Consider the following 25,388-nt stretch of genomic DNA (forward strand, 5'->3'; position numbering starts at 1 on the left):
TTTAGTCATTCTAAATTTCTCTCATTTTATTTTACTAAGAAAGAAAAATCAAATACATATAAAACAGAGAAGGAAGAATTTATCTACATCTACAAAATATTACTATACCATACTCATCATTAAAGCCTACCATTGTGATTTAAGTGGTACAGGTTGGTTACAAGCAAAAAGTCTACCATCCGCATCTTACATGTAGCTGGTCAAGCAATGTAGTTACGTAGAAAACCTTATATAGACAATTAGAGCCGGGTGGGCACTCATTAAAAGATTCTTTTAGGTTTATCTGCTTGACTCGTCCTCTACCGACTTCTTTGCCTTTACTCCTCCTTGCTTTCCTTGGCCTCCCTGGTTAATTGAAATACGTAAACTACAAAAATATGAAATGACAGCACAGTAACACACTACGAATGATTTCTAATGTTGATTTTGGTCCCTTCTGGATCCATAACTAAAGTAAGAAAATTTTCAAGTATAAACATATCCGAATGACTTATAATTAGTTTTTAAAGAAGAATGAAAGTAAAAAAGACAAGAAAACCCAGTGGTTCTATTTCTATACCAATCTCTTGTTTACATTTTTTTTTTTTGAGTTAATACTCAATTTAGTCCTAAACGTCTTTATGTGCTTAATTGGATCCTCAACTTTGATGGTTTTACCTAATTGAATCCTCAGCGGTTAGAATCAAGGACTAAATAAAAAAAAACCACTATAGTCGAGGATTAATTTGGTTATTAACCACAATAGTCAAAGACTAAATTGAGTGAAGGGAAATTACAAAGCTGCAGTTACAGAAGACTCAATTAGGTAAAACAATCGAAGTCGATAACCCAATTAAGCACAAAAAAATTTTTAGGACTAAATTGGGTATTAACTCTTTTTTTTTTTTTTTACTTACATCCATAGGGTTGTTCCATGTGTCAAAGCAACAGGAATGGTGCTCTTGAGACAAATATGTCAGAAATCAGAATGCACAAAATTACTACCTCTAATTATTTATTCTGATCATTGCAAAGCAAGTTATTAAGATGCTGCATAACTTACCGAAGCCTTTTGACCTGTCAGCCTCCTAGCAGAAGGTGCTCGAGCGACAGATGAAGCGGCTGCTGCTGCAGCAACGCGTATTCTGCAATCATAATAATGCCAAACAATCCCAAATGCTATCAGGATAATTTAGGATAGTGTGCTTCGGTTACCTATGATATTAATTGTCAAATAAAAAGGAGAAAAGGCATGAAATACAAACAGAAAGTTGATATGTAATACCTTTTGTGTACATCAATATATACATCAGTCTCATCTACAATTTCCTCCTGCACTCGTAAAAAAACAAGTCATAAAAGATGTGCAACCAAGGACCTATAAGTTACAAAATGCAGACATCTCTCGTTAACTTCAATTATAAATTTTGAAAATTGTTAAATTGACCCCCTAAGTCCAATGAATAGTGCAAGTGGGTCCCCTGACTGAAGGGGAAAAAAAAACCCTTCAATGAGGTACATTAAAATGGCCAAATAATGCAACTGGATCCTAATCTAAAACATTAAGCATGACTAGGCTAACATGTGGTGTTCTAATACTTGCATCTATCCCAAGTGTTTGAATTGTCTTTTAAGAACAGCCACCGGTTGTCAAACCTAAACAAGATAGCCATGGCTGTTGGAAAAAAAAAAAAAAAAAAAATCAATTTTTAAAAATATAGCAATGGTTGTGATATTGCTGATGGAGAAAGCCGCGGTTGTCAGAGTCCTGCATTTTAAGTTGTTTTTTTTTTGTTCAAAGATGTCCAATTCATCAAACCAAATCACCACCACATATGAAATAAGTACACATGGAAACATAGTTAATGCCACATTAGTGATAATCTACTGAATATGCCACATTAGGGTACCTCATTAGAGATTTTTTCGAATTAAGGGTTTAGGGTACCTCATTAGAGCTTTTTCAAATTAAGGGATCCCATTGCACTATTTATTGGAGTTAAAGAGGCCAATTTGACACTTTTTCCTATAAATTTCAGTAAATTCACTAGCATGAGTAGGAAAGGTTACTTGCAGAAGTTCTTCAAAAACATCTTCTAGAGTGATGATGCCAATGACTTCTCCATCATCAATATCCTCAGAAAGATCAGTATAATTATTTGTCACAACACCATTTTGCTGCAAAGACTTTTCTTTACTTGCTGTTTGCAGCAGCGAATCCTTATCAACATTTATCACAATACTATTTAATATTTGATCGTGCTTCTTCAACAGAGGAGCAGTTAATTGTGAATCCTCATTCCCAAGTTTGCTCTCTCGAATTTTCTCCTTTTCATGAAGAATAGGAGGGTTCTTATTCTTCCTTCTCACTTTCACTACAGCTGCCATGTGACTACTTCCCTTTTGAAACTCATTGAGAATATCATACAAGGGCATATCTGCTGGAACTCTGGAACGTTGGTGTATAAGAATTTAGAGAGTACATATGATTCTCCTTAAGAAATACAGAGTAAAACGGTAGAAATAAATTGGGAGGTGACAGACCTAGGAATCCTCCTGATGGAAACAGCACTAACAGGAGTCTCTGTCTCCGCTCGCACAGTAAGAAGATTTTTCACCTGTATTGCAGCAAAAAGAACACATGACAGTATTAATCCTCTAATCTGCAATTGGTAAACTAGATAATAGATGTCGTGGAATCTTGACCCTTGAATTTCATACAGACCAGTAGAAGTCCAATAATGTTCTTTGGATTCCCTGAATAAACAGGAACACGACTATGACCTCTGGCAAGAATTTTTCCTATTGCTTCCCTGTATTAGATAGATGATTTCAGACTTCCAGAAACCATGCCAGAAAACAGAAAAAAGGAAAAAGATAGGAGATGACGCAATGATGAAGATCTCTCTCTCCCCCTCTCCCTCCCAGAATTTTCCAAGTAATATGTCAAACTATGAGGTTCTCTTACTCTGATCTGAGATTTCCCCGTTCTTTACTTTTTGGGAGAAAAGCATAGGTTCATCATAAGAGCAAGATGAACATTCAAAACTTGAGAAGGTAGAACACCATGTATCATGTTGGTTATTACAGGTAAAGACACAAAAAAGAAATGGACAGTTTCCATAGGACACGTAAAAATCAGCACTCTTTTGCTAATGGACAAATGTAACATACAAGATAGGTTGAGAGGGAGATAGATATCTTGAAGAGATGGAAATCTTATGCATAAACGCACCAATCCAACTTTGAATTTACATCCAGGGAAAAGGTTGATTCAATAGGCGTCATAGCCTCCTCAGCAGTCTGCAAGTTTCAGAAAACAAGAAGTCACAATTCTCTACAATAAAAATACAAAGTTCTAAAGAGCACATAAAATTGACACTGAATTGGAGAAACAAGATTTATCTTTGAGAATAAGCATGAGATGGGGGTTGACCAGAGGCAGTTATAATTAGGGAGGAAAAGGTAACAGAAAAATCATGTGAGCTTGCTGTCTTTCTACTTATTACAAGTGAAAACACACCTACTTTTAAGTTCAAATTGTTCCAGCAGTGTCGAACTCTAAGTTCAAATTGTTCCACCAATGTCGGTTTAAAATTGTTTCCTTCTTATGTTTTATCTTAAAAGATTAACAACTGAAACAATTTAATACTTGAATGCATCCTTGCTAAAAGTAAAAAAGAGAGAGGATGGTGAAACAGAGAGTTAACATCCTCTCCATACAACAGGGTTAGTTGGGTGAGCTTAAATAATCTCACAATAAAATAATAGGATTGTTATATGGTAGAGGACATTCTCACATGGTTATTTTCTTTCGTGGGAGAAGTCCTGGAAATCTCTTCAATTTTGGCTATGTTCCAAAAGTGATATTTTGGTGACTCTCTCGGTTAATCAGACATGCCTCAAGATTCCTTGGCTTTATGCCTGATCCATCATGCATGTACCTACTTAAATAGGGCTTACTTTATCAGTGTTGGAATATACTTCTTAACAGCTAATTATTTTATCGTACCATTGCTTGTATATCTTGTTCTTATCTCACTATTTTTAACTAGCTCTATCTTATACTGTGACACCAAGGAGAGTCTCCTTGGTCAATTGATGCTAGAGTTTTTTATTTCTGTATATGCACTCTTTCACATCATTTTGTACAGCCTCGCTCTTGCTTTTGGGCTAAGGTGTCTGGAGTAATGTCCTAGGCCATATGCCACACATCATACATGTACTTATTTTGCTCGTCATTTATAAAACCCGGTAGGGGTGTACCTTGGCCATTCCTACCATTGGGTGGTTGCCCTTTCCGAGCAATAAATAAATAAGAAAGAGGAAACAGAGAGAAAGTGAACTTCAATGCATTGATTTTGCTAGACCTTTTCTGTCAAATCAAGTGCTCCACTAATGATCGTAGCTTCATCATGTGTTAGTTCACCGCCTTTACCAGCCTAGAGTAAAAGAAGAAAGAAGCCAGTAGTTTATGATGAGAAGAGCTCAGTTACAGCCTGAAAGTATCACAGTATTACTTAATCTCAGTAAATGCATAAGCTTTTTACTCTGAATAATGCACAAAAATTACCTCCTGGCTGTGGATAGAAACGAGGGCTTTAAGCTGAGCACGCCGGAATAAAGCATCATGATGTCCCAATACCAAGTCAAGAACCTGAATCACCACATCAACGTTACATGGATAAAAATCATGAATAAATCACCACATCAAGTCAAGAACCTTAATTTTCAATCAATGAATAAATATCATGAAAATGATCATTCACTTCCTCCAAATTATGCACAGTAACGTGCAATTTTGGATATGCGGGAAACTCTTCACTCTTGTCATGTTATTCAAAAGAAAGGAAAGAAACAAACAGATTTAATGCATTTTCCAGATGTAATAGCAAGAGATACATGAAATTTACCTTTCCGATAGGATAAGAAATTGGAAAGCAAATAATCATCAAAATACGCACGAGCCACACAAAGTTAGCACCAACAGCAAGTCCATATCTAGAGCATACTGCCTGTGGAATAATCTGAAGCGGCATATCTAAAACAAGTTAGTATAGTTTTAGAAAGACCTCTCTGCTTCCGAGGTGGAAAGAAATTCATCAATACCTCACCAAAAGCTAAAACAAAAGTTACAGAGAGAACAACAGCAACTACAGGATGAAAAAGTTTGTCCAAGTATATAGGAAGAGCCTGCAGAATCCATGTGAGAATGGGAATTGTATTAGTAAACCTCTGATTCAGTTGCGATATTGAAGCAACCCTTTTCTCAGGAAGAAAAAGGGAAATGTTCTAATCAATTTGATAAACTACACAAATGCCACTCCTAAATCATAAGGGTGATAGAGAGAAAGCACCTCCATGGCAGCAGCATTACACAAAAGCAAGGTGACAAGAAGCTGGTGCTGTTTTTGAACAACGGGCAGAATGATTGCTGAAAGCAAACAAGTCAACCATTAATTAATGAAACGGAGAGCCAGTTTAGAGCGGTTCAGTTCAAGAATGGCATATGAAACTGCAAAGATACACAAATAGGAGAAAAGGCTAACAAGAAGAAGAAGAAGAAGACTTAACAAAATTAGATTACGCCATTGATCAACCCTTACAGAAAAAGAACACATGCAATACAACAAACAGATGCAGTGCATAATTGAACCGAGCACATAGTATAACCTAAGTCTTTGCTCTAAATTGTGCAAAATTGAACAGAGAGAGCTCCACTCCATTAAACTGCCCGATAATCAACCCAATGTTTGTTTCGCGTATGTTAAAATCACTGAACGCACCGCCACAGTAACATTACACAAGTAGCGAAAGCTAAAAAGCGCAGAGAAGAAAGAGGAGAAGCACCCCACCGGCTTGTTTCTTCTCGGAGGAAGTACCGCTGCGCTGGAGAATCTCGAGGTCGACGAGGCCGAGAGACATCAAGCCTAAAGTGAGGCCGGACATGATACCGGCGAAGAGTACGAGGAGGCAAGAAACGCCGGCGTAAACGAACCACCAGGGGTTCCCGAACGCGATGTCCTGAGAATCCACCACGAAAGAACTCCTCGCGGTGGCGTTAATAGCCAGGGCCATAGCTAGGGCGTTGGCTAACATCCCCATGGAGGAGAGAGGTCCAGTGCGGTGCTTCCTTCTCGGCTCTCTCCTCTCCGCTCCGGTTGAAGTTGACTATAGAGAACTTCGTTTTGGTTTTGCATTAACCTATACACACCTACTAGAGCTTTCAAAACGTGAAAGACTAGGGGGTAGTTGTAGCTGACGTACGGCATGAAGAGTGAAGACACGGACTATATCGCCTGTACAACGATGTAACCTTAAATTAATTCATACTTTGACAAACCGTCCCCATATGTTTGTTTGCATTTAAGGATTAAGGAAAATCTCACTTCTTCTTTTTTTTCCTTTTAACACAATATTATATAATGTTTTTGAGAAAATTTTAATTTTGGTTCACTGAGTATTAGAGTTATGTTAGTTACAACACTTAATTTTTAAAAATGCTAATTTAGTACCTTGGTTATGTAATTACTATCAATTTTGATCACGCCAGCTAAATCTCACCAAAAAAATTTAATAGATCAACTAATAAGAGTATTTTAATCATTTTACTCATCTTTTTTTTCTTCTCCGATGAGCTTTTCTCCATTTCCAGCGACGATTTCTTCTCCGATGACTTGGGTTAAGTTCAATATCTTATATCTCCAGTAGTACATATGTAAATTAAGGTAAATTATTTGATATATATTGTTGATGATATTATTTATACTATTATCAGTGGCAAATTATGTTGTGGAACGGTGTCCACTTTGCAAGGTGGACACGGTTTCAAAATTGTTCATAATTATGAATATATAGCTTAAAAATTATGAACATATAGTTCTATAATTATGAACATAGAGTTGTGAATATAATTATGAACATATAATTCTGTAATTATGAATATAGAGATTCAATAATTGTGAATATGAAGTTCAAAAATTATGAATATATAGCTTTATAATTATGGACATATAGTTAAGTAATTATGAACATAGAGTTCTGTAATTATGAATATAAAATTCAATAATTATGAATGTGAAGTTCAAAAATTATGAAGATAAAATCATGTTCACCTTGCAAAGTGGACACGGTTCCACAACATAACGATTGACCCTCCAAGGCTCCAATGAGGCATGGGCCTTAGATCATTCCCATTAGGGGGGTTTAGGTTCAATTTTTGAGGTAAATTGAGTAAGGTGGAAGAAAGAGAGTGAAGAGAGAGAGAGAGTTGGATTCTCCTAAAAAAATTGGATTTTTGCAGTGAGTGGCCCCTACCATGGGGTTTATTTTTTGGCTGGTGAGACTCGATCCCTAGTCATTTTTCTAAAATTTTACCTCTGCGACCAATTGAGCTGCCCATGCGAATTTCATAATTACACATGTAAAAACTCCTCAAAAACCACACAGTATTGAGATTGCTCTTACAAATATCCTACTGATATTGAATATTTGGCAAGGTACAATATTAAATAATGCATGCATAAAAAATTATATCATGTGTGTCATGCTGAGCCAGAAAATTACAACTTGCGACATAAGAATCATTTAACGAATTACGGATAATATAATAAGCCGAAAAATATAATATAATACAGCTACATAATTAAAATTGTAAAAGATAGTCACCACTTGGTACTTTAATGTCAACTGACCCAATAAGAATTGCCTTAAAAAAAAGGTTTAACAAATTTAATGAGCATAGATTGCTAATGACCTTGTAGTCAAGTGGCACGAAGTGACTCTTTTATATGAGAGGTTATGGGTTTGAGTTTTAGTGGGGTGAAAGTAGTTACGAACAGAGTCAGTAGTAATAAAAAATATTTTATTTATAAATTTATCACTAATTTGTTTTTGTGGTCAAGAAATTTAATAGTTATGCTAGTAACCCTATAGATAACTATTGGAAGGCAATTGTTTTTGTGGTCAATAAATTTAATAGATATGCTATTAACTCTATTGATTTGTTTTTGTGGTCAATAAAGTTTTTGTGGTCAAGAAATATAGTAGTTATGCTAGTAACCCTATTGATAAATATTGGAAGGCAATTGTTTTTGTCGTCAATAAATTTAGTAGATATGCTATTAACTCTATTGATTTGTTTTTGTGGTCAATAAGTTTAGTAGATATGCTATTAACCCTATTGATAACTATTAGAAGGCAATAGTAATCAAGAGTGATGAGATGTTTAACGTATACTCATGACATTGGACTGCACTATACAAGATATTCGGTTGTACTAGAAGGTTATAATAATGCTAATTTGATATAAGATATTAAGGACTCTAAGTTCATTAGTGGCTACATGTTCACATTAGCTAGTGCAATTGTATCATGGAAATCTCCAAAGCAAACCATGATACTTATATATCTATGATGATGAAATTTGAGTTGATAGCATTGGACACTTGTAGTGAAAAAGTTGAATGATTGTACAATTTCTAGAGGATATTCCTATTTAAAAAAAAAAAAAAAAAAACAACAAAAAATATACACCTCTAATTTGTATACGTTACGATAGTCAAGCTACAATTGGAAGGATACAAAGTAATATGTATACTAATAAATCTAAACATATATGTCGTAAACATAATAACATTAACCAACTTCTCACAACGGGAGTTATCTCTATTGCTTCGACGAAAATCCAAACTCTTAAAAAAGAGAGAAAGACTAGAAAGAACTCTCAATTCATTATTCATTCCCTTCTTCATATTCATAGGTAGATATATACATGATCACAAAAATTACCCATTACCCACCGTTTTTAATGTGTATTGTAATTACCTTTGAAATGTATGGCCATTCCACTATCTACTCTAAAAACATAATAAATCTCAATCAAAGTTATATCCTTAATTTATGTCTATATTTTTGTTGCTAAACATTTTGTACATTATGCTTTTAGAGTTGTACTATATTTTTTTTTGGACAAAGATACTCCTACCATTATAACTTCCGTTATCTTTTTCATTACTGTTACTATGCACATGCATCCATCATATATTTTTGAATGATAATAATATTTGTAGACATTATATATTGGATTAATATAATAAATAAATTTGATTTTATAGATACAGATTTTAGGGGGGTTGTATTCAATCATGACTTTCATAGAATTTTAAAGACTTTTATGAACTTTAAAAGTTTGGAGGTATTCAATTCAAACTTTTAGAGAGTCTTTAAAAGTCAGGTGATATTCAATCAAGATTTTTAAAAAGTTTTTAAAAGTCGTGTGATATTCGATTAAGACTTTTAAAAAGTCTTTAAAAGTTATGTGATATTCAAAAAGTTATAAACTTTTGTAGACTTTTGATTTTTAGACTTTTGTAGACTTTTCATTCTCAAATATAAATAGTTGAAATCCAACCATCAACCCTAAGATTTCAAATTTTCTTTCTAACAACTTTGAATGTTTTTTTTCTCTATTTAAACTCTATTTTTTCTCCCTATTTAAACTCTATAAACCTATCTAAATTCAATAAAATTATTTTTTTCTTCATTATCCTATATTTTCCTCATACCTAAACTCTACCAATTTTTCTCTCCCTTATAAACTTTAGAATCTTCATCTAAAAATTTGAAATATTATTAGTTTTACTTCATTATTGCTTGTTTATATTGATTTTTATTTTTTTCTATATATGAATTTTTATCCCTAACTTTCTCTAATTCTTCCTAAATACATGAACAAAGTAAAATTTTCATCGTCAAATTTTAGTATATGTTTCATAATATTCATATAAATACTTATATATTTTGATTTTTATTATTTTTATGTTTATATTCGTAATATATATTTTTCATTTAAAAAAAAAAAACAGGTTACTACGAATAGCGAATTACTGTTCGCAACAATAATTTGGGGTTGCAAACAGTAGCACCTTGTTGTTGTTTGCAGTCTCAAATTGCTATTGTAAATAATAGTTATTTGCGTAATGCGTAGCAATATATCGTATAATTATATATATATATATATATATATATATATATTAGATTTTTATTTTTTTACTTTATGTAACTTGTAATTATATTTTTAAATATTTTATTTGATCAAATATTATAAATTTTATTGTTCAGTATTGTTATGAATTTCTAATGAAATAGTTTTTTTTTTTTTTTTTTGGAAAAAATGTCAAATAGGCCCTTGAACTTTAGCTTAAATGTCAATTAGGTCCTTAAACTTTTTAAAGGTGTAATTACACCCATCAACAATTCATTTAGGTGCAATGAAACCCATGAAGCGCAAAAACAAGTTAATGACCTGCTATCATAGGTCATTAGGGTTCAGGCCACCTTCCGACGAATTTTTCGACAAAAAAATGTGACCAGCAACCGACCTAGATTTGTCGAAAATTTCGCCGGTCACTTCTTTTGTCAAAAATTTCGCCGATCGCTTTTTTCTTTTTCTTTTTTTTTTGCCGGAAAATTCGTTAGAAGGTGGCCTGAATCCTAATGACCTGTGATAGCATGTCATTAATTTGTTTTTGGGCTTCATTGCACTTAAATGAATTGTTGATGGGTGTAATTGCACATTTAAAAAGTTTAGGAGCCTAATTGACTTTTAAGCTAAAGTTCGAAAGCCTATTTGACATTTTTTCCTTTTTTTTTTTTTTTTGATGTTTATTAATAATATATAGGGAAAACGACGCTTTTGGCCTCTGAATTGTTTTACTATTGAAAATTTGGTCCCTGTCAATTGATTTGAGCAAACTTAGTCCTTCAATTGTTCATTATGTAATACATTTAATCCCTGATGCTATATAATTAAAAAATTTATTAATAAAATTTATTTTATAAGATTATAATTGTCAATTATTACCTTATAAAATAAATTTTAATAATAAAATTTGTAATTATATAGCATCAGGGACTAAATGTGTCACATTATGAACAATTGAAGGACTAAGTTTGTTCAAATCAATTGATAGGGACTAAATTTTCAATAGTAAAACAATTCAGGGGCCAAAAGTGTCGTTTTCTCTAATATATAAGTAAAATTAGCATATAATCTCAGCATATTATGGATAAAAATAATAATGTTGAGACTGTTGATGTGGGTTAAGAACTATGTAATAAGAAGAATTTTATGATAATAAATGTTTTGTAAGAAAATTGTAATGATAAGAATCAAAATCATTGAAAGTTTGTAAGGATGTATTTAATTTAGAATTTCAATGATTTTTGTAGACTTTTTAAAATAAAAAGTTGATAAAAGTCTATGAATGTTTTTTATATATACTTTTATAGAGTCTTATAAAGTTTTAAAAAGTTCGAACGACTCTATTCAAATCAATCAAAGTTTATTGAAATCTATCATTTTAAAAGTCTTTAAAACTATACAAAAGTCATGATTAAATACAATTAATTAGTAAAAATTTGTAATTATTTTGTAAAATATAAATATTAGACATATGTTATTTTGTAATGGCATTGAAAAGACTAGTTATTATTATTATTATTATTATTATATAATATATAATATATATAATATAATAATAATAATGAATTAATGATGGTGGAGCATGGGTGTATCATAAAACTTCTAGTATATTATGGAAAATACTTGATGTACTTCCATTTTATATTCCCTCTCACATGTTTTTGATGTAGACATGAACCTACATGTTGAAGATAACCAATCTTGGTTTGTCACCTCTGAAAGTACAAATGAGGGAGTAGAATTTGAGAGTACATGTAGTAGAACTCTGAATATTATGCCAAATAAGTCAGATTGTTCAGGATAACAGAACAATGACTCAACGAGCGCGAATGCTTCCGAACTTCTGACACTGAAGAAGCAGCATAATAGTGATAAGATCTGGAGAAAAAAAAAAAAAAAGATTGTGCTTTTTTTTTTTTTTTTTTTTTTTTTTTGGAAAGAAGATTGTGCTAAAGAGCAAGTCATGCACATATGCAGAAATGAATTTTCGATCTTGAAAATAGAGGAAAACTAGAAAAAGATTAGGGCTAAAATGGGCTGCAGAGGCTGCAATTCTGCAAAGAAAAACCCAAAACCTTGAGCAATCAATCTTCTATGAACACGGATCAGTATATTGCTTCATATATTTTTGGCAATGCTCTTTTACGCACGTAATATATGCTCCCATTTAAGCCCTAGAACCCGACGACCCGGAGCTTCGATTCAATTCGCCGCCTCTATAACAAGCCTCAAAGTTGCCTGGCGCAAGGACCGGAAGCTAGACCAAGCAATCGAGAACGATAAACAATGGAGACTCTGCGCAAGGGTAGTGAGGGAGGTGCTAAACGAACCTGGTCAGGTAATCCCTCTCCGATATTTAGAGAAACGGCGCGAGCGGCTCCGTTTGCGCGTAGGAGTTACAACTTTTCTTGCCCAAAACCCTGGATTGTTCGATACCTATATGGATCGCATCCGACCCAAATCCAATCCCGTCCCGTTCCTACGCCCTAGCAATTGGCTTCGCCAATTCATGGAACAGGAAAACAGAATTTATATTCAAAATGAGAACTTGCTGGTTTCTAAGTTATGTAAATTGCTGATGATGGCTAAAGATAGAGTGGTAAGTGCAGATAAATTGTTAGAGGTGAAGAGAGAATTTGGTTTTCCGAATGACTTTTTGGTTAATTTGGTGCCTAAATATCCAGAGTATTTCCGATTGGTTGGGTCTCCAGGAGAGGGGAAATCGTTCTTGCAATTGGTTTCTTGGAATGATGATTTTGGCAAGTCAGTAATTGAGCAGAGAGCAGAGGAAGAATCGAGGTTAACCGGAATACGAATTATGCCAGCGTTTAACTGGACACTTCCTCCTGGCTTTTGCATTAAGCAGGAAATGAGGGAGTGGATTAGAGATTGGATGGAGTTGGCGTATATATCGCCCTACACCGATGTTTCGCACTTGGAGCAAGCATCGAGAGAAATGGAGAAGAGGACTGTAGGCGTTTTCCATGAGTTGCTTTCTCTTTCTTTATACAAGAGGATTCCTATTCCCATTTTGGGGAAGTTTGGGGAGGAGTATAGGTTTTCGAATGCATTTCCCAATTTGTTCACTAGGCATCCGGGGATTTTTTACGTGTCATTGAAGGCCGGGATCAAGACTGCAATGCTGAGGGAAGCATACAAGGCCGATGAACTGATTGATCGAGACCCACTTCTCGAGATTAAAGATAAATTCCTGGAGTTGCTGGCTGAGGGACATAAAAAGAAGTATGAGCAGCTGAGATTACAGAGAGAAATGATTCGGGAAGATATGAACTTCATAGCAGCAAGGAGTGCAATAGTAGATGATCATGGAGACGATTAGGAGCAGTGAGAAATTGTAAGGACCATGGAATTCAACTGAGAAAGCTGCTCTTAAATGCATGCCAAGCTGATCAGAGAATGTTTTCATTGCCTTGTAAGTTGATAGCATTGCTTACAGAGTGTCTGATCATGTTCAACGTGCTGCAAAATAGGTTGTTTTATGCTACAATTTTTTTTTTAAAAATGTTATAGGTATATTTTGTGCTAGATTAATGTGAATTGTGTCTGGTGAGAGGTGGTTTTTCCAGTGTTGCATCCTAAATAGATACCCTGCATTTTTTACTTCTAACAAGTGTTTATATCTAATGTTGTGTGTACTTGTGCAAATTCGAAATTCTTGTTTGTGATAAGTGGCAACATAAATTCTCTTTTGGTCAAAAGCTTTTAAATTCCTCAAGTCTGGGACAGCTAAAGCTTAAACTAAACTATCTGTCACAAATTTAATGTGTCATTTCTACCATTAACCTAATAAACTCAGCTCCAAGCACAAACCGGAACCACCTTCTTTTGCTTTCCTACTTTCTTTTCTCAACTTACCCAAGTAGAGAGCAGAAAATGCCTATGATTTATGAATGAACTTGTATTTAACCAGAAGTACTAACTGTTTGTTGGTTACTTGGTGCATGTTCTTGCAGGCATAACAAGCATGGATGGAAGCAATATCCACAAAGTAGCCTTCTTTTTAGCGTTGCTGGTGCTTTGCCCCATGACCGAGAGCCTTTGGAAAGCCGTTGGCCCTCTTTGCGCATCACAGTTAACACTTGTTAACCATGCATGTTCATTTCTGGCATTGGGGAACCCTTCACCTTCTCACCCCTCGCTCGTCTCTGCTAGACAAGCTCCTAGCGCAAACCGTACAGATGGACGACACAGGCACAGCCATGGGTCGCAACACGCCAGCAGGAGGCATCGTGGTCGTCATCATAAACACCACGACAATCCCGAAGAAGAGATTTGCTGCAGATGGCTGAGAGAAGTTGACGATGTGTGCGTATGTCAATTGCTTGCTCACTTGCCCGCCTTCCTCTCTAGGCCCGTCCACGAATACACTGTCAACGTTGGTGAAACATGCGACGAGAGCTTCCTATGTGGTTCATGGATCAAAATCAACGATTGAAAACGTTTTATGATGATCTCCATACGATGTTTTTTAAGGTGTGGTAGAAAATATTCATGTGTTTATGTTTTGCAGTTTGATAAGTGTGTCATGCTCCAAGTAGAATTAAAACACTATACTTTCATATGTTGATTTTGGTTATGAATTGTGATGTTCTTGTGCAGAAGTTTATGAATCAAGCATTTTTCTCTTTTCTTTCTTTATTTTGTTATCTTTGTTTTTGTACAAACCAAATCGGAAAGTTTTGAAATTTTGTAAAAATGGATACAAAGCGAGAAGAAGAGTTCTTGATCTTCATCCTCTAATTACTACTCCGTAATTGATTTCTCACGGCCTTATAGAGGTAAGGTTGTATCTATGTCTTTAAAACTTGATATCAGTGTAATCACAAAATTTCATGTTATAATTAAAATGTCCGTTACGATGATGAAAGGTAAAGAACAAGAAAGTCTACCGTTTCATAATTAAGGAGTGAATTAATGATAAATAATTACATAGTTGTTTCAATGTTACAAAACTAATTATAATGTCCACAATAATTATAATATTTATAACACTTCACTTGGACATTATTTAACCACGATCAAATCTAGACAAGAAAATAGTGCCAGATATATGAGTAATTATTTAAATATATTCCTGCCTTGTTAAAAATTTCATTAGGAAAATCACGTGGAAAAAAATCTAAGGAAAAAAGTACATGATATTTGTGAAATCATATGTTGCATTGGAATACCATGTGGGAAAAACTTAGTTAAGAGAAAAAGGTAAACATTCAGGGTTTAACCTTCAAGATTTTCATGAGTAGCATTTATAACATTACTTATTGACCAATGAATCAATTGTACTTGGTACCTAGATTTTGTTCTTCCTTCCTGAAGACAACAATCTTCCTGGCCTACACTAGGTTAGTAAATAGATTTGCTAGATTGTATCTGAATCTCTTGAACAAATATTTTACCACTCCTTTGGAGTTCATGTGGGTAGAGGAATTTTCGTATTAGGTACAATTAACTATGTTTTAAATTGTACCAAGTATTATAACTCATGTTCATTTGATCGGTACAATATCTTCAAATGTTCTTCCTTCGCTTGCTACTACTACTTTCCTCATCTTATTCCTAACTTATCAGTGGTCATTTCACATCCACGACAAAGCAAACGTACTATAAGTAGTAAAGCAATGACAAGATGATAATGTGGTGCATCAATATAGACAAAGCACATTTTATAATGGAACCAACTCATCTATTAATAAACCGAGTAAACATCTAATAAACCAAGTATGCATCAATATAGACAAAGCACATTTTTTAATAGAACCAACACATCTGTCAATAAACCGAGTAAACATCTAATAAACCAAGTATACACAGATTCCTTTTATTAAGTTTAAAATGTTCAAAGCCTAAATTGGTTCATGACATACCCACTATTTATTTATGCAACATGTGTTGTAATGTACTCATATATGACAATAGAAGTAATATATATACTTGGTTCGTCACACAAAAGGTTTCATATAAAGTGTTAAACTTTGTGTGGTTTAGAGGCCAGGTAATAATCGTAGTGTACTTAATATATACTCTTATAAAATGTCAATATCACAATAAAAGAAAATACATAGCTAGTTGAGAAATGATCTTATGCAGTCAGCGTATTTTTTTAATCCCTCATTATGAGCTTTATGTATTTGATAGCCCTTGACGATACGCTACGGTGGTGATATACGAATAAGAAAGGGCTGCATACTAATACTTAAAAGCTTAACGTAGGGAACAATACGATTTTAGACCACGTAATATATGTTTTTTATATGTAGTGATTCATATTTGGATAAACATAGTAGTATCTAAAAATTGGAGGTCCCCAAATAGATAAGTTTTTGTCCATAAACACTTAATTTGCCACCCGAGCAAAGCTACATTACAATTTTAGGTTTAGAGCTTATCAAACAAAAAATGATATTTATTGCCTATAACAAAATAATTTTTGTCATAAGAGAAAATCAAATGTTCTCTTTAAAATTATGCATCAATTGGATTCATACCTGATATGACATAGTGATTATCAGGTTTTAATCATGATAAAAATAGTCTTCAGGCAGATACATATGAATGATATGATCACATGTATATAATAGCCAATATCAGATAAGTACAAAATAATACCTTTACAAAAACATTTATCTAGTTTCTTTCCATGATGTTTGCTCGACAATTTTATGGCTACCGCAGGATCATTGGATTTATTCTTTTCTGGTGTTGGTAATTGCATCTTATGCCAATGTCGACATATTGTTTGCTCGACGGTTTTATGCCAATGAGTTTGCATTATCATTACTCCCTAGCTGCTCCGCTACGCTTGAAGCTCGGGAGTAAGGGGCCGATGACAGGATAATTGGACAGGTACTGGACCCAACTCGAAGCACCATTGAACTAACCCAAAGTAGTGAAAGTAAACTGTCAAAGCAATTAACATTGTAAATAACGGTTAGGACTTCGAGACGATTCCCAAAGTCTAAATGCACTTAGTAGTGCACTGCCTCATCAAAGAGCAGTAGTTATGAAGGAGAGCGCACAACAATTACTAAAGAGTAGCAATATTTATTGAAGGGAACCATTGTGTCATATTATAACCGTTATATTTAGTAGTCAATTATCTAGTATAAAATTGAGCTTGTGATAACGGGGAGTAGTAGTCAATTATCTAGTATAAAATTGAGCTTGTGACGACGGGACACGCTTAAATTCTTGTACTTCAAAAATATAGCAATGTAAAAGATTATTGTATAAATATACTCCGGTAACACATTTATTGTGATTATATATATATGATAAATAAATTTTGTGATAACCCAAAAAATCAACAGTTAAACAGCTGTCCTTACGTATTGGAGCGATGTCCATATATTTGTAGCTTACCAAAATTTAAGGCCCAAATAAGGGATAAAGAAATCCGTCACGGCATATTCTTCTGCATTTGCTGCTAGTCTTGCAATTTAAGGTCCTGTTTGGCTGCCATCTTCTTCGCTACGCATCTTCTTCCTCTGACATTCAACCACCATTTTCTCTCTTGCTTTCCTCTTCCGATCTGTCTCACCTGATTCTAAAGAGACAATCTTTATTCTCCTCAGAAGTCAAAATTCAAACAAGCATGGCGACCCCTGAAGTCTTGCAGAGAGAAGATCTCATCTTCTCGACCCTCTTTGACAATCCCAAAGGTTCAATTCTCACCCAAATCTCTCCAATTCCGTTCTTTCATCTGCGTGCTAATGTGTTAAGTGTTCTGGATTTTGTTGTTGCTGATTTTTATCGGTACTTGTTTAATTACTTCAATGGACTAAGAATTTCAATGCCCATTCTTATTCATTCTGTTTTCAATTGTGTAATGGACCTGCGGTTTCTCGTCTTATTCGATATAGATCTGCGGTTGCTATTTCTAATCCATTTCAGGATGTTCTATAAGAATGAGTAATTTTTCTCTCGGGATGGATTGCAGGAGAAAATGTGAAGTCCCGAGGGTTTGCTATTGAGAAGAAGATTGAGTTACTTGAAAACTTGGCTGGAAAAGTAATTTTCTCAAACTTCTTTATATGAGATTTTAGAAGGGACGGGATTGCTTAACATAATAATACTCCGTAACTTTTCTTAGCCAAAGTTGAATATTTTTATAATTTATGCTTTGGACTTTAAACTTTTTGAGAGTTTTGTCTTTACTTCGTCTATCATCTTTTAGCAAATGACCAATTCATGGTGCAATTTAGCCTGTGGCAGTCAAGATCATAACTTTGTTCTTAACCTATCTATCTATGAATGGCTAATGGGACAAGAATCACAAGATTAATATTGAGTTTTACTGTGTTATATTGGGTGGTCAAGGTGACTGACTATAAGATTTTGCCAACTTAAAGTTTGAGGCTTTCTTGCCTGATGTTTGTCAATGTAAACCAGTAGATGTTGTATTTCTCTATCCTTCTCCTAGTTGGGATAATTGACTAGTTTCTGTTGAAGCCATTAAGTATTTGCATCTGGTATTGAAGGGTTAAACATAGATTTGAATTGTGCTGTTAAGAAGGGAGAAATGGACAAATGGTAGTGAGTATTAGAATTACCATGGTGGCAACTGTAGTTCGAAAAGTTAATATGCCAAAGATTTCGTGTTTCATATAATGTTTCTTTGGCAATTATTGATGCCAAGGCTTAATATTCATCTCAGGTCAGCAACCGAAGATCTCGCAGATGGTTGAATGACCGTCTACTGATGGAATTGGTTCCTCGCTTGAATGCTGAAGAAATTAGAGGGTTGTTTGCTCCGCCACCTTTTGGTAAACTATATCCTTCATTGGTTTCCTTTCCAATATTATGTTGTCACGCCATAAATTTAACGTCTGTCTAGTCCATCATACTTAATACTGTTGTTGTTTTATATTACTAAACTTATATTAACTTCGTAATTCACAGGTGATGATGTGCCTCTCTCACCATTTTGCATGACAAATCTTGGAGAGTGGGACAAGTTCAGGAACATTGACATGGATAAAGAGGTTATTTGCTCCTTTTGAGATGCATATTTCACATGTTGACATATTTATTTATTTATTTTTAAATTTTATTTAATTTTTGTTGTTTTTGACCTTATGTAATTCTTAAGTTGGACGAAAGTATTTATTATACTGAAAGTGTGACAAATGCATGCCTCCTTGTATAAATCTGTGTGTGGATTTTCTTGGTTATTTATCCACATTATGTCTTGCTTTGCTGGTAATATGTGTATGCCATTTTTGCTGACATCCTTTACATTCGTTTTGCCTATTCTTCTTTTGGTTAGGCTACCATGATGAAGGCCCTTGAAAGTTCAGTGTCAAAGCGGAAAAGTTGCACTATTAATAATGATAAGGCTGCAGTATTAACCGCATGGCATAGAGTGGATTGTCGAACAAGAGAGGCACTTCGCCGTAACTTTCTTCCAGAACTCATCAATAATTATGAGGTAATTTTCAGTATCATGTGTCATATAAATTATCTACTATTTTTGTTGATACTGAATTTTAAAGTCCAAGTGTTTAGGAGCTTTGTGGTTGTTAATTGTATACACATGCAAGTAAATATGAAATAAAATATTTATGCAACTGATTTACATTCTGAATCACCTTGTTATGCTCCAAGTGTCCAAGTATTTTTACTCTTTTCAATTTTTAATGTACTTTTGCTTTTGTTATTTTTCAATGATGACACTAAAATTACGGGTTTTTTAGGAATGTCTTCGAACTTTTATCAAAGATAGTGGTGATGGGGATGTGCTGGACCTTTCTGTTCAAGATCCTTTCCATCGTTTGTTATTGCATGGTGTTTGTGAGGTAAAAACGATTTTGTCTATCTTTTACTTTCCAGTATATTGTCTATGGCATTCAAGATTAGGCAGGCTGTTAATTTAGGGTATAAAATGAAAGCTCTGCATTTGTCATACTGCAACTACGCATTGTAAGATTTTAGGTTTTTTGGTTAGACCACGAGGTGTCCTAAATAGTCTCTAACTATAAGAGACACCTTTAAGCTTGTACCATACTCATACTAATCCCCGCTCGCCGCCATCCAATTAAGAGGCAAAGTGCTGACCATATTGGTTTTTCCACACGATCGAGATTTTGAACTTTTGCCTTATATAGTTCCTTGCTTAACAACTCTTTACTGTTTACAGTACTACAACTTGATCTCGGTGACGGTTGTCACACAAACAAAAGGGACTGGGACGGGGGCGGTGAAGATCACAAAGATAAAGAAGAAGAAGGCGGGTTATAGTGAACTACCGAACATTACCCTCTGCAACTTTCTGAAAATGTCGAAAGAAGGGATTTGGTGATTAGGCTCCACTGGGTCCCTCTCTTGTAACATTAGTTAACCGTGCATTAAGTTTTTCTTGATTTAGACACAAAAGTGTTACCAGTATCTTTATTTCTGTAACCAATGCAGTGTACTAATAATGCATTGACTAGCTTTAATTCCTGGAAATTTCTTGTTTCCATGTGAAATAGGGAGAGTCAAGGATGGCAGTAATGGATTATGTAAATAATGAAGACATGTTAGATTTTCTTGTTTTCTTCAGCTAGCTGCAAGCTAGCTCTGTTGTTTCTGTTTATAGTTTTATTACAATGGCTAAACAAATATTTATACTGTTAGTATATGGATTTCAGTATTGAAGTTGCAACTTGCATTGCAAGAATGAAGGGATGAGCCTTTTTCTTGTTCCTAATTTTCAGCTAATGGTGTGTTTGGAAACCTGAAATATGTTTTCCAGAAAATGCGTCATTTTTAGAAAATATTTTCATTTTTAGTGTTTGGTTGCATTTTAGAAAAATTGTCTTAGTGTGTTTGAACCATTTTTCAGAAAATGAGCAAAATTGTATTTTTTTAAAAAAAAAAACTTGTTTTCGACTTTGGAAATCAGATCATTTGGTTTCCGGCTTTGGAAACCAAATACTAGTTTCTGTCGAAAACCAGATTTCTGAATTTTGACGGAAACCAACGAAGAAGATGGAGAACATGAAAGAAGTTGTTGAGTTTTTTTTTAATTTAAAAAATGACTTTCTCCCCCCCCCCCCCAAAAAAAGAAGAAGTTATTTTTCAAAAATATTGAATTGTTTTCCCTTTGATTGAAAATCAATTTTCGTTGATCATCATTTCTCCCTTTGTCAAACACTAAAAATTCGGAAAATGATTTTTAAATTCATTTTCTAGATTTTCCAGATTTTCATAGACACAACCTAAAACTACAAAACTTGCATTTCTTCCCTCTTCCTTATCATTGATTACTTATAAGTCAGTGATTAGTATAAATTCTTCAACATGTCTAAAAATATTTTTAGAACAAAAATATATTGTGCACCTGTAATTGCAATTTTCATAATTATGGATCAATAATAGTCAAAATAAGACTAGTGATTAGTTATATTAGAAGTAAATTAGGAGTTGTGAGTTGACCCCTCAAACTCAAATGTTGTGAAATGTGAACCACACAGTTGCGTAAAAATCTGATTTGGTAAACTCACTCATCTTCTCGATCTATATTCCCGGGCGGTTGTCTACTAAGCTAAGCCTTTCTTCAGTCTTCAATGGCGAAGAAGCCTGTGAAATACTGTGTGGTAATTTGAATTTCAATGTTTTTACCCCTCCAGGCTACTCCGATCCGCATTCATTTCACACTGGTAATTTTGTGGACAGGTGGATGCGTTTACAGACTCGGCTTTCAAAGGAAACCCCGCTGCTGTTTGTTTGTTAGAGGAAGAAGAAGACAGAAGCGATGAATGGCTACAAGCTGTTGCTCGGGAGTTCAACATCTCCGAGACTTGTTACCTAACTCCGATCACTCATTCCGGCAACGCTTTGCTCGATCCTACTGCCACTCCCCATCCCAAGTTCCGTCTTCGCTGGTTCACTCCCGTGGCTGAGGTCAATCACTCAATCCATCCACCTTTCATTTACTCCCCAAATCAATGGATAAACTTGCTATTGAATTGTGCTTTGTTTGATATGAATAATGATGGCATTCCAATATTTAACTGAATGTGTAATAATAACAATCATTACACTCTTTAAATGCACAATGACAAATCTGTTAGGATACTGCGCCAAAAGTTATAGCTCACATAATTCTCCATCACGGGTCAGTTTTTTACTCTTGCTGGAACTTGAACCTTGTAGAGGTATGGTGCTGGACTTAGCCCTGCCCAATAAGTCACATAATCCTCCCTCCCAGCACGGGCCAATCTTAACTGCACACAGGGTGTTGGACTTGGACATGATCCTCCCTTCCTCAATCTTAACTGCACAGTTCTTTGCTTTTGCTTGTGACCTGGCTCTCATACTATTGTTAGGATCAACCGATCAAGCGCCTACTACTATGCCAAAAGTTATACCTCACATAATCTTCCATCCCATCACTGGTCAATCTTAACTGCACAGTTTTTTGCTCTTGCTGGAACTCAAACCTTCTAGAGGTATGGTGCTGGACTTAGCCCTATCCAATAAGTCACATAATCCTCCCTCCCAGCACGGGCCAATCTTAACTGCACAGTTTTTTGCACCCTCGAGACGTAGGGTGTTTGACTTGGCCATGATCCTCCCTCCCCCCATCTTAACTGCACAGTTTTTGCTTTTGCTCGTGATCTGGCTCTGATACTATTGTTAGGATCAAGTGCCTATTACTATGCCAAAAGCTATAGCTCACAGTGTAGGGTCAAGTGCCTATTACTATGCCAAAAGCTATAGCTCACAGTGAATGCGCAACTTTATTTTCTTCTTTATATACCACCACCACATTTTCGAGAGGGGTGCTGGACTTGCCCCTTCACCGGCCTCCACCCAACAAAATTAATGTTAAATCTCCATCTGCAAATTATAATAATCAAATAAAAAACTTCAAAGAAACAAGGGCTAAATACCCTGAACCAGTTTATTTTGAACCTCTTATGGGAAGATACTGAGTGAATTGCTCTTCTGAGAACTTGTTAATTAAGTTGAGTTTTGAAGAAAGAACTACTCCAGGAGTAAGATGAGAATTATTGGCTAGGTGGAGCTTTAGCCAAAACTTGAGTTTTCTTGTATCTTCAGGGTTAAAGCATGTTCTAGCTGGACTATGTTCAATAATTTTCTGCTGGTCTATTTATTAGTATGTAAGAAGTAGTACTTCTTTATTTCTTGTATGGTTTATAAGATTGGCATATTGGCTTTGTCCTCTTTGAGACATATATTTGTTGACTTAATTGAGTATATGACAATAATGTGATTTGATTGCAAAATTTTTAACTGATTGTAGGTAGATCTATGTGGACATGCAACTCTGGCAGCTGCGTATTTCCTATTTCTTTATGGTTTCGTCAAAACTGATATCATCGAGTTCTTGACCCTATCTGGGATTTTGACTGCCAGAAGAGTGCCAGACAAGAAAGAAGGCTTCTTTGTTGAGTTAAATTTTCCAATTGTCCATGTCTTGGAGACCAACTATGCTGCGATTCCACCAATCTCAAAGGACTTTAACAAAGCATCTGTGGTTGAGATCAATAAGACTGACAAGGATGACCTCTTTGTACGCCTTTCATTTTTGTTATGTTGCACTTCATATCTACAATACTTCTTGCGTTTGCTTCCAAAAAAAAAAAAAATCTACAATACTTCTTGCGGTTGACTCAAGTGAATCCAGGTTGCATATCCAACCTATGGAAGTTTCAATTAGTAAATTAAAATTGAAATTATGAACCAAAGAGCTGTACTCTTGCAATATGAGTTGATTTTGTGAAAAAAAGATCATCATGCATGAGAAGGAATAATCAAGTGACAAGATTTAGTTTCCACTAAAGATAGTTATTCTGGTTTTATATTTTGGCAGGTTGTGCTTTCATCAGGGGAAGCTGTTGCAGGATTACAACCACAGTTTAATGAGATACAAAAATGCCCATCAAAGGGAGTGATTGTTACAGGACCTGCTCCTCCAGGATCCGGATTTGATTTTTATAGTCGGTTCTTTTGCCCCAAATTGGGAATTCCAGAGGTAGTTTAGATAACTGTCACTAGAAATATACCTCTTAATATTTATACAACCTGGCCATATATATTCTCTCATTCACTATAAAGATAAGACTTACAGGGCTGCCCTATGAACTTGTAGAATCTAAGCTTTCTGGTAAAACTAGTAAGGTAACCAGTCCCTTGATCTTTTTTCCTTTCAGGATCCTGTTTGTGGAAGTGCTCATTGTGCCTTGGCTTCCTATTGGCATAAGATTCTAGGGAAACGGGACTTTATTGCTTATGCGGTACTACCTCTCTCTCAATTTTAGAAGTATATCTGTATACATACATGCTGAACTTTGTCAGGATCAAACGCTTACCACTACGCCAAAAGCTATAGCTAGTAGCGAAGGTGCAACTTTATTTCCTTATAGACTGCCATCACATTTTCAAGAGGCAGGGTACTAGACTTGACCCTTTATCGGCCTCTGCCCGACAATCCCCCTAGCCACAAATTGTTGGACTTGGCCCTTTACCGGCCTCTGCCCAACAAACTTGAACATGAACTCATGTTTGAGCTATATTCCAGCAGCTCTTGTTTGATACAATGATTTGTCCTTTGCTTGGTACAGGCATCACCTAGAAGTGGTGTGTTGAATGTGCGTATAGATGAGGAGAATCAAAGAGTACTTTTGCAAGGGAAAGCTTGTGCAGTGATGGAGGGTTCTCTTTTGGTTTAGTATAGGAAAAAGTTTATGCAAATCATGTCTGTGTTAAAAGAATGCCTCAAATGAAGACAGATCATTAAAAATACATTGATGAATCAATTCAAGACTACAGAGCTTCTCAGAAATGGGAATGGTTTCTTTCTTGTTTTCCTTGAAATGGGATTATTCCTAGCTAGCTTATTCAACAACAGAAAAATAGTGCTAAAATGCCCTTCTTAAAATATATTTCCTTGTTATATCTTATAATTTCATTGTTCTATGCCCTCAAGGACAGGCATATGCCTTTTATTTTTTTAAACCCAGAAAAAAACACTACTGTGGGGGTAAGAATTGAGTGCACTCTACTAAATTTTTTAGATGCATCTAATCTAACTATATTAAGAACATGCATATTCTTCATCAAGCTGGTGTTGTCTTTTATCATACAAGTAGTAAATATTTTATTACATTCGTCATCTAAGTAGTGGAGCAACCTTAAGAATCGATGCAAGGATGATCCATATATTTCTGAAACACTAATTTAAAAATTACACAACATCAAACTATTCGCGACATCAAACTATTCGCGCATTGGGTGTTAACTAATTAAGTATTGGAGAAAGCTCCAACAAGGCTCTCTGAAGTGGCAAAATAGTGCAATTAAAGTCTCATTATTTCCTATTCAACATTTTATCACTAATGTGGTGCTGACTAAGTTAACACGTGGCATCCTGATGCTTACGTGAAATTTAATTATA

At 34.8% G+C, this 25,388-nt stretch overlaps 3 protein-coding genes and 1 long non-coding RNA gene across 5 annotated transcripts; 2 read left to right on the plus strand and 2 right to left on the minus strand.

Moving 5' to 3' along the window:
• LOC109182825 (DUF21 domain-containing protein At4g14240-like) lies at positions 1-6,241 on the minus strand. Of its 2 annotated transcripts, none has more exons than XM_019333031.1 (13): positions 5,835-6,241; positions 5,337-5,413; positions 5,094-5,172; positions 4,893-5,020; positions 4,553-4,636; positions 4,350-4,421; positions 3,215-3,282; positions 2,705-2,792; positions 2,524-2,597; positions 2,050-2,428; positions 1,265-1,311; positions 1,043-1,124; positions 1-345 (listed from the first exon to the last, which is right to left on the minus strand). In XM_019333031.1, the coding sequence occupies exons 1-13, from the start codon at positions 6,082-6,084 to the stop codon at positions 280-282; spliced, it is 1,494 nt and encodes a 497-aa protein (XP_019188576.1). In that variant the 5' UTR covers positions 6,085-6,241; the 3' UTR covers positions 1-279. The 2 variants fall into 2 exon arrangements, with proteins under 2 accessions (XP_019188576.1, XP_019188578.1); XM_019333033.1 differs by having other exon boundaries at positions 4,893-5,006; positions 5,089-5,172; positions 5,835-6,239.
• Positions 6,242-11,745: 5,504 nt separating this feature from the next.
• On the plus strand, positions 11,746-14,623 carry LOC109182707 (protein ROOT PRIMORDIUM DEFECTIVE 1). The gene is made up of 3 exons (XM_019332869.1): positions 11,746-11,867; positions 11,908-13,397; positions 13,939-14,623. Exon 2 carries the CDS (start codon positions 12,099-12,101, stop codon positions 13,302-13,304), a length of 1,206 nt encoding a protein of 401 aa, XP_019188414.1. The 5' UTR covers positions 11,746-11,867; positions 11,908-12,098; the 3' UTR covers positions 13,305-13,397; positions 13,939-14,623.
• Positions 13,626-16,562, minus strand: LOC109182713. Its single transcript, XR_002054401.1, has 3 exons — positions 16,551-16,562; positions 15,850-15,852; positions 13,626-13,711 (listed from the first exon to the last, which is right to left on the minus strand). It is a non-coding gene; the product is annotated as an uncharacterized LOC109182713 (long non-coding RNA).
• Positions 16,563-17,348: 786 nt separating this feature from the next.
• On the plus strand, positions 17,349-24,919 carry LOC109182712 (uncharacterized isomerase BH0283-like). The gene is made up of 11 exons (XM_019332874.1): positions 17,349-17,643; positions 17,922-17,992; positions 18,639-18,747; positions 18,884-18,966; positions 19,251-19,412; positions 19,678-19,779; positions 21,641-21,868; positions 23,235-23,504; positions 23,805-23,966; positions 24,145-24,228; positions 24,556-24,919. Exons 1-11 carry the CDS (start codon positions 17,577-17,579, stop codon positions 24,661-24,663), a joined length of 1,446 nt encoding a protein of 481 aa, XP_019188419.1. The 5' UTR covers positions 17,349-17,576; the 3' UTR covers positions 24,664-24,919.
• Positions 24,920-25,388: the final 469 nt, after the last annotated feature.

The sequence above is a fragment of the Ipomoea nil genome, unplaced genomic scaffold (genome assembly GCF_001879475.1).
Source record: "Ipomoea nil cultivar Tokyo-kokei standard unplaced genomic scaffold, Asagao_1.1 scaffold1074, whole genome shotgun sequence".
Lineage (NCBI taxonomy): Eukaryota > Viridiplantae > Streptophyta > Magnoliopsida > Solanales > Convolvulaceae > Ipomoea > Ipomoea nil.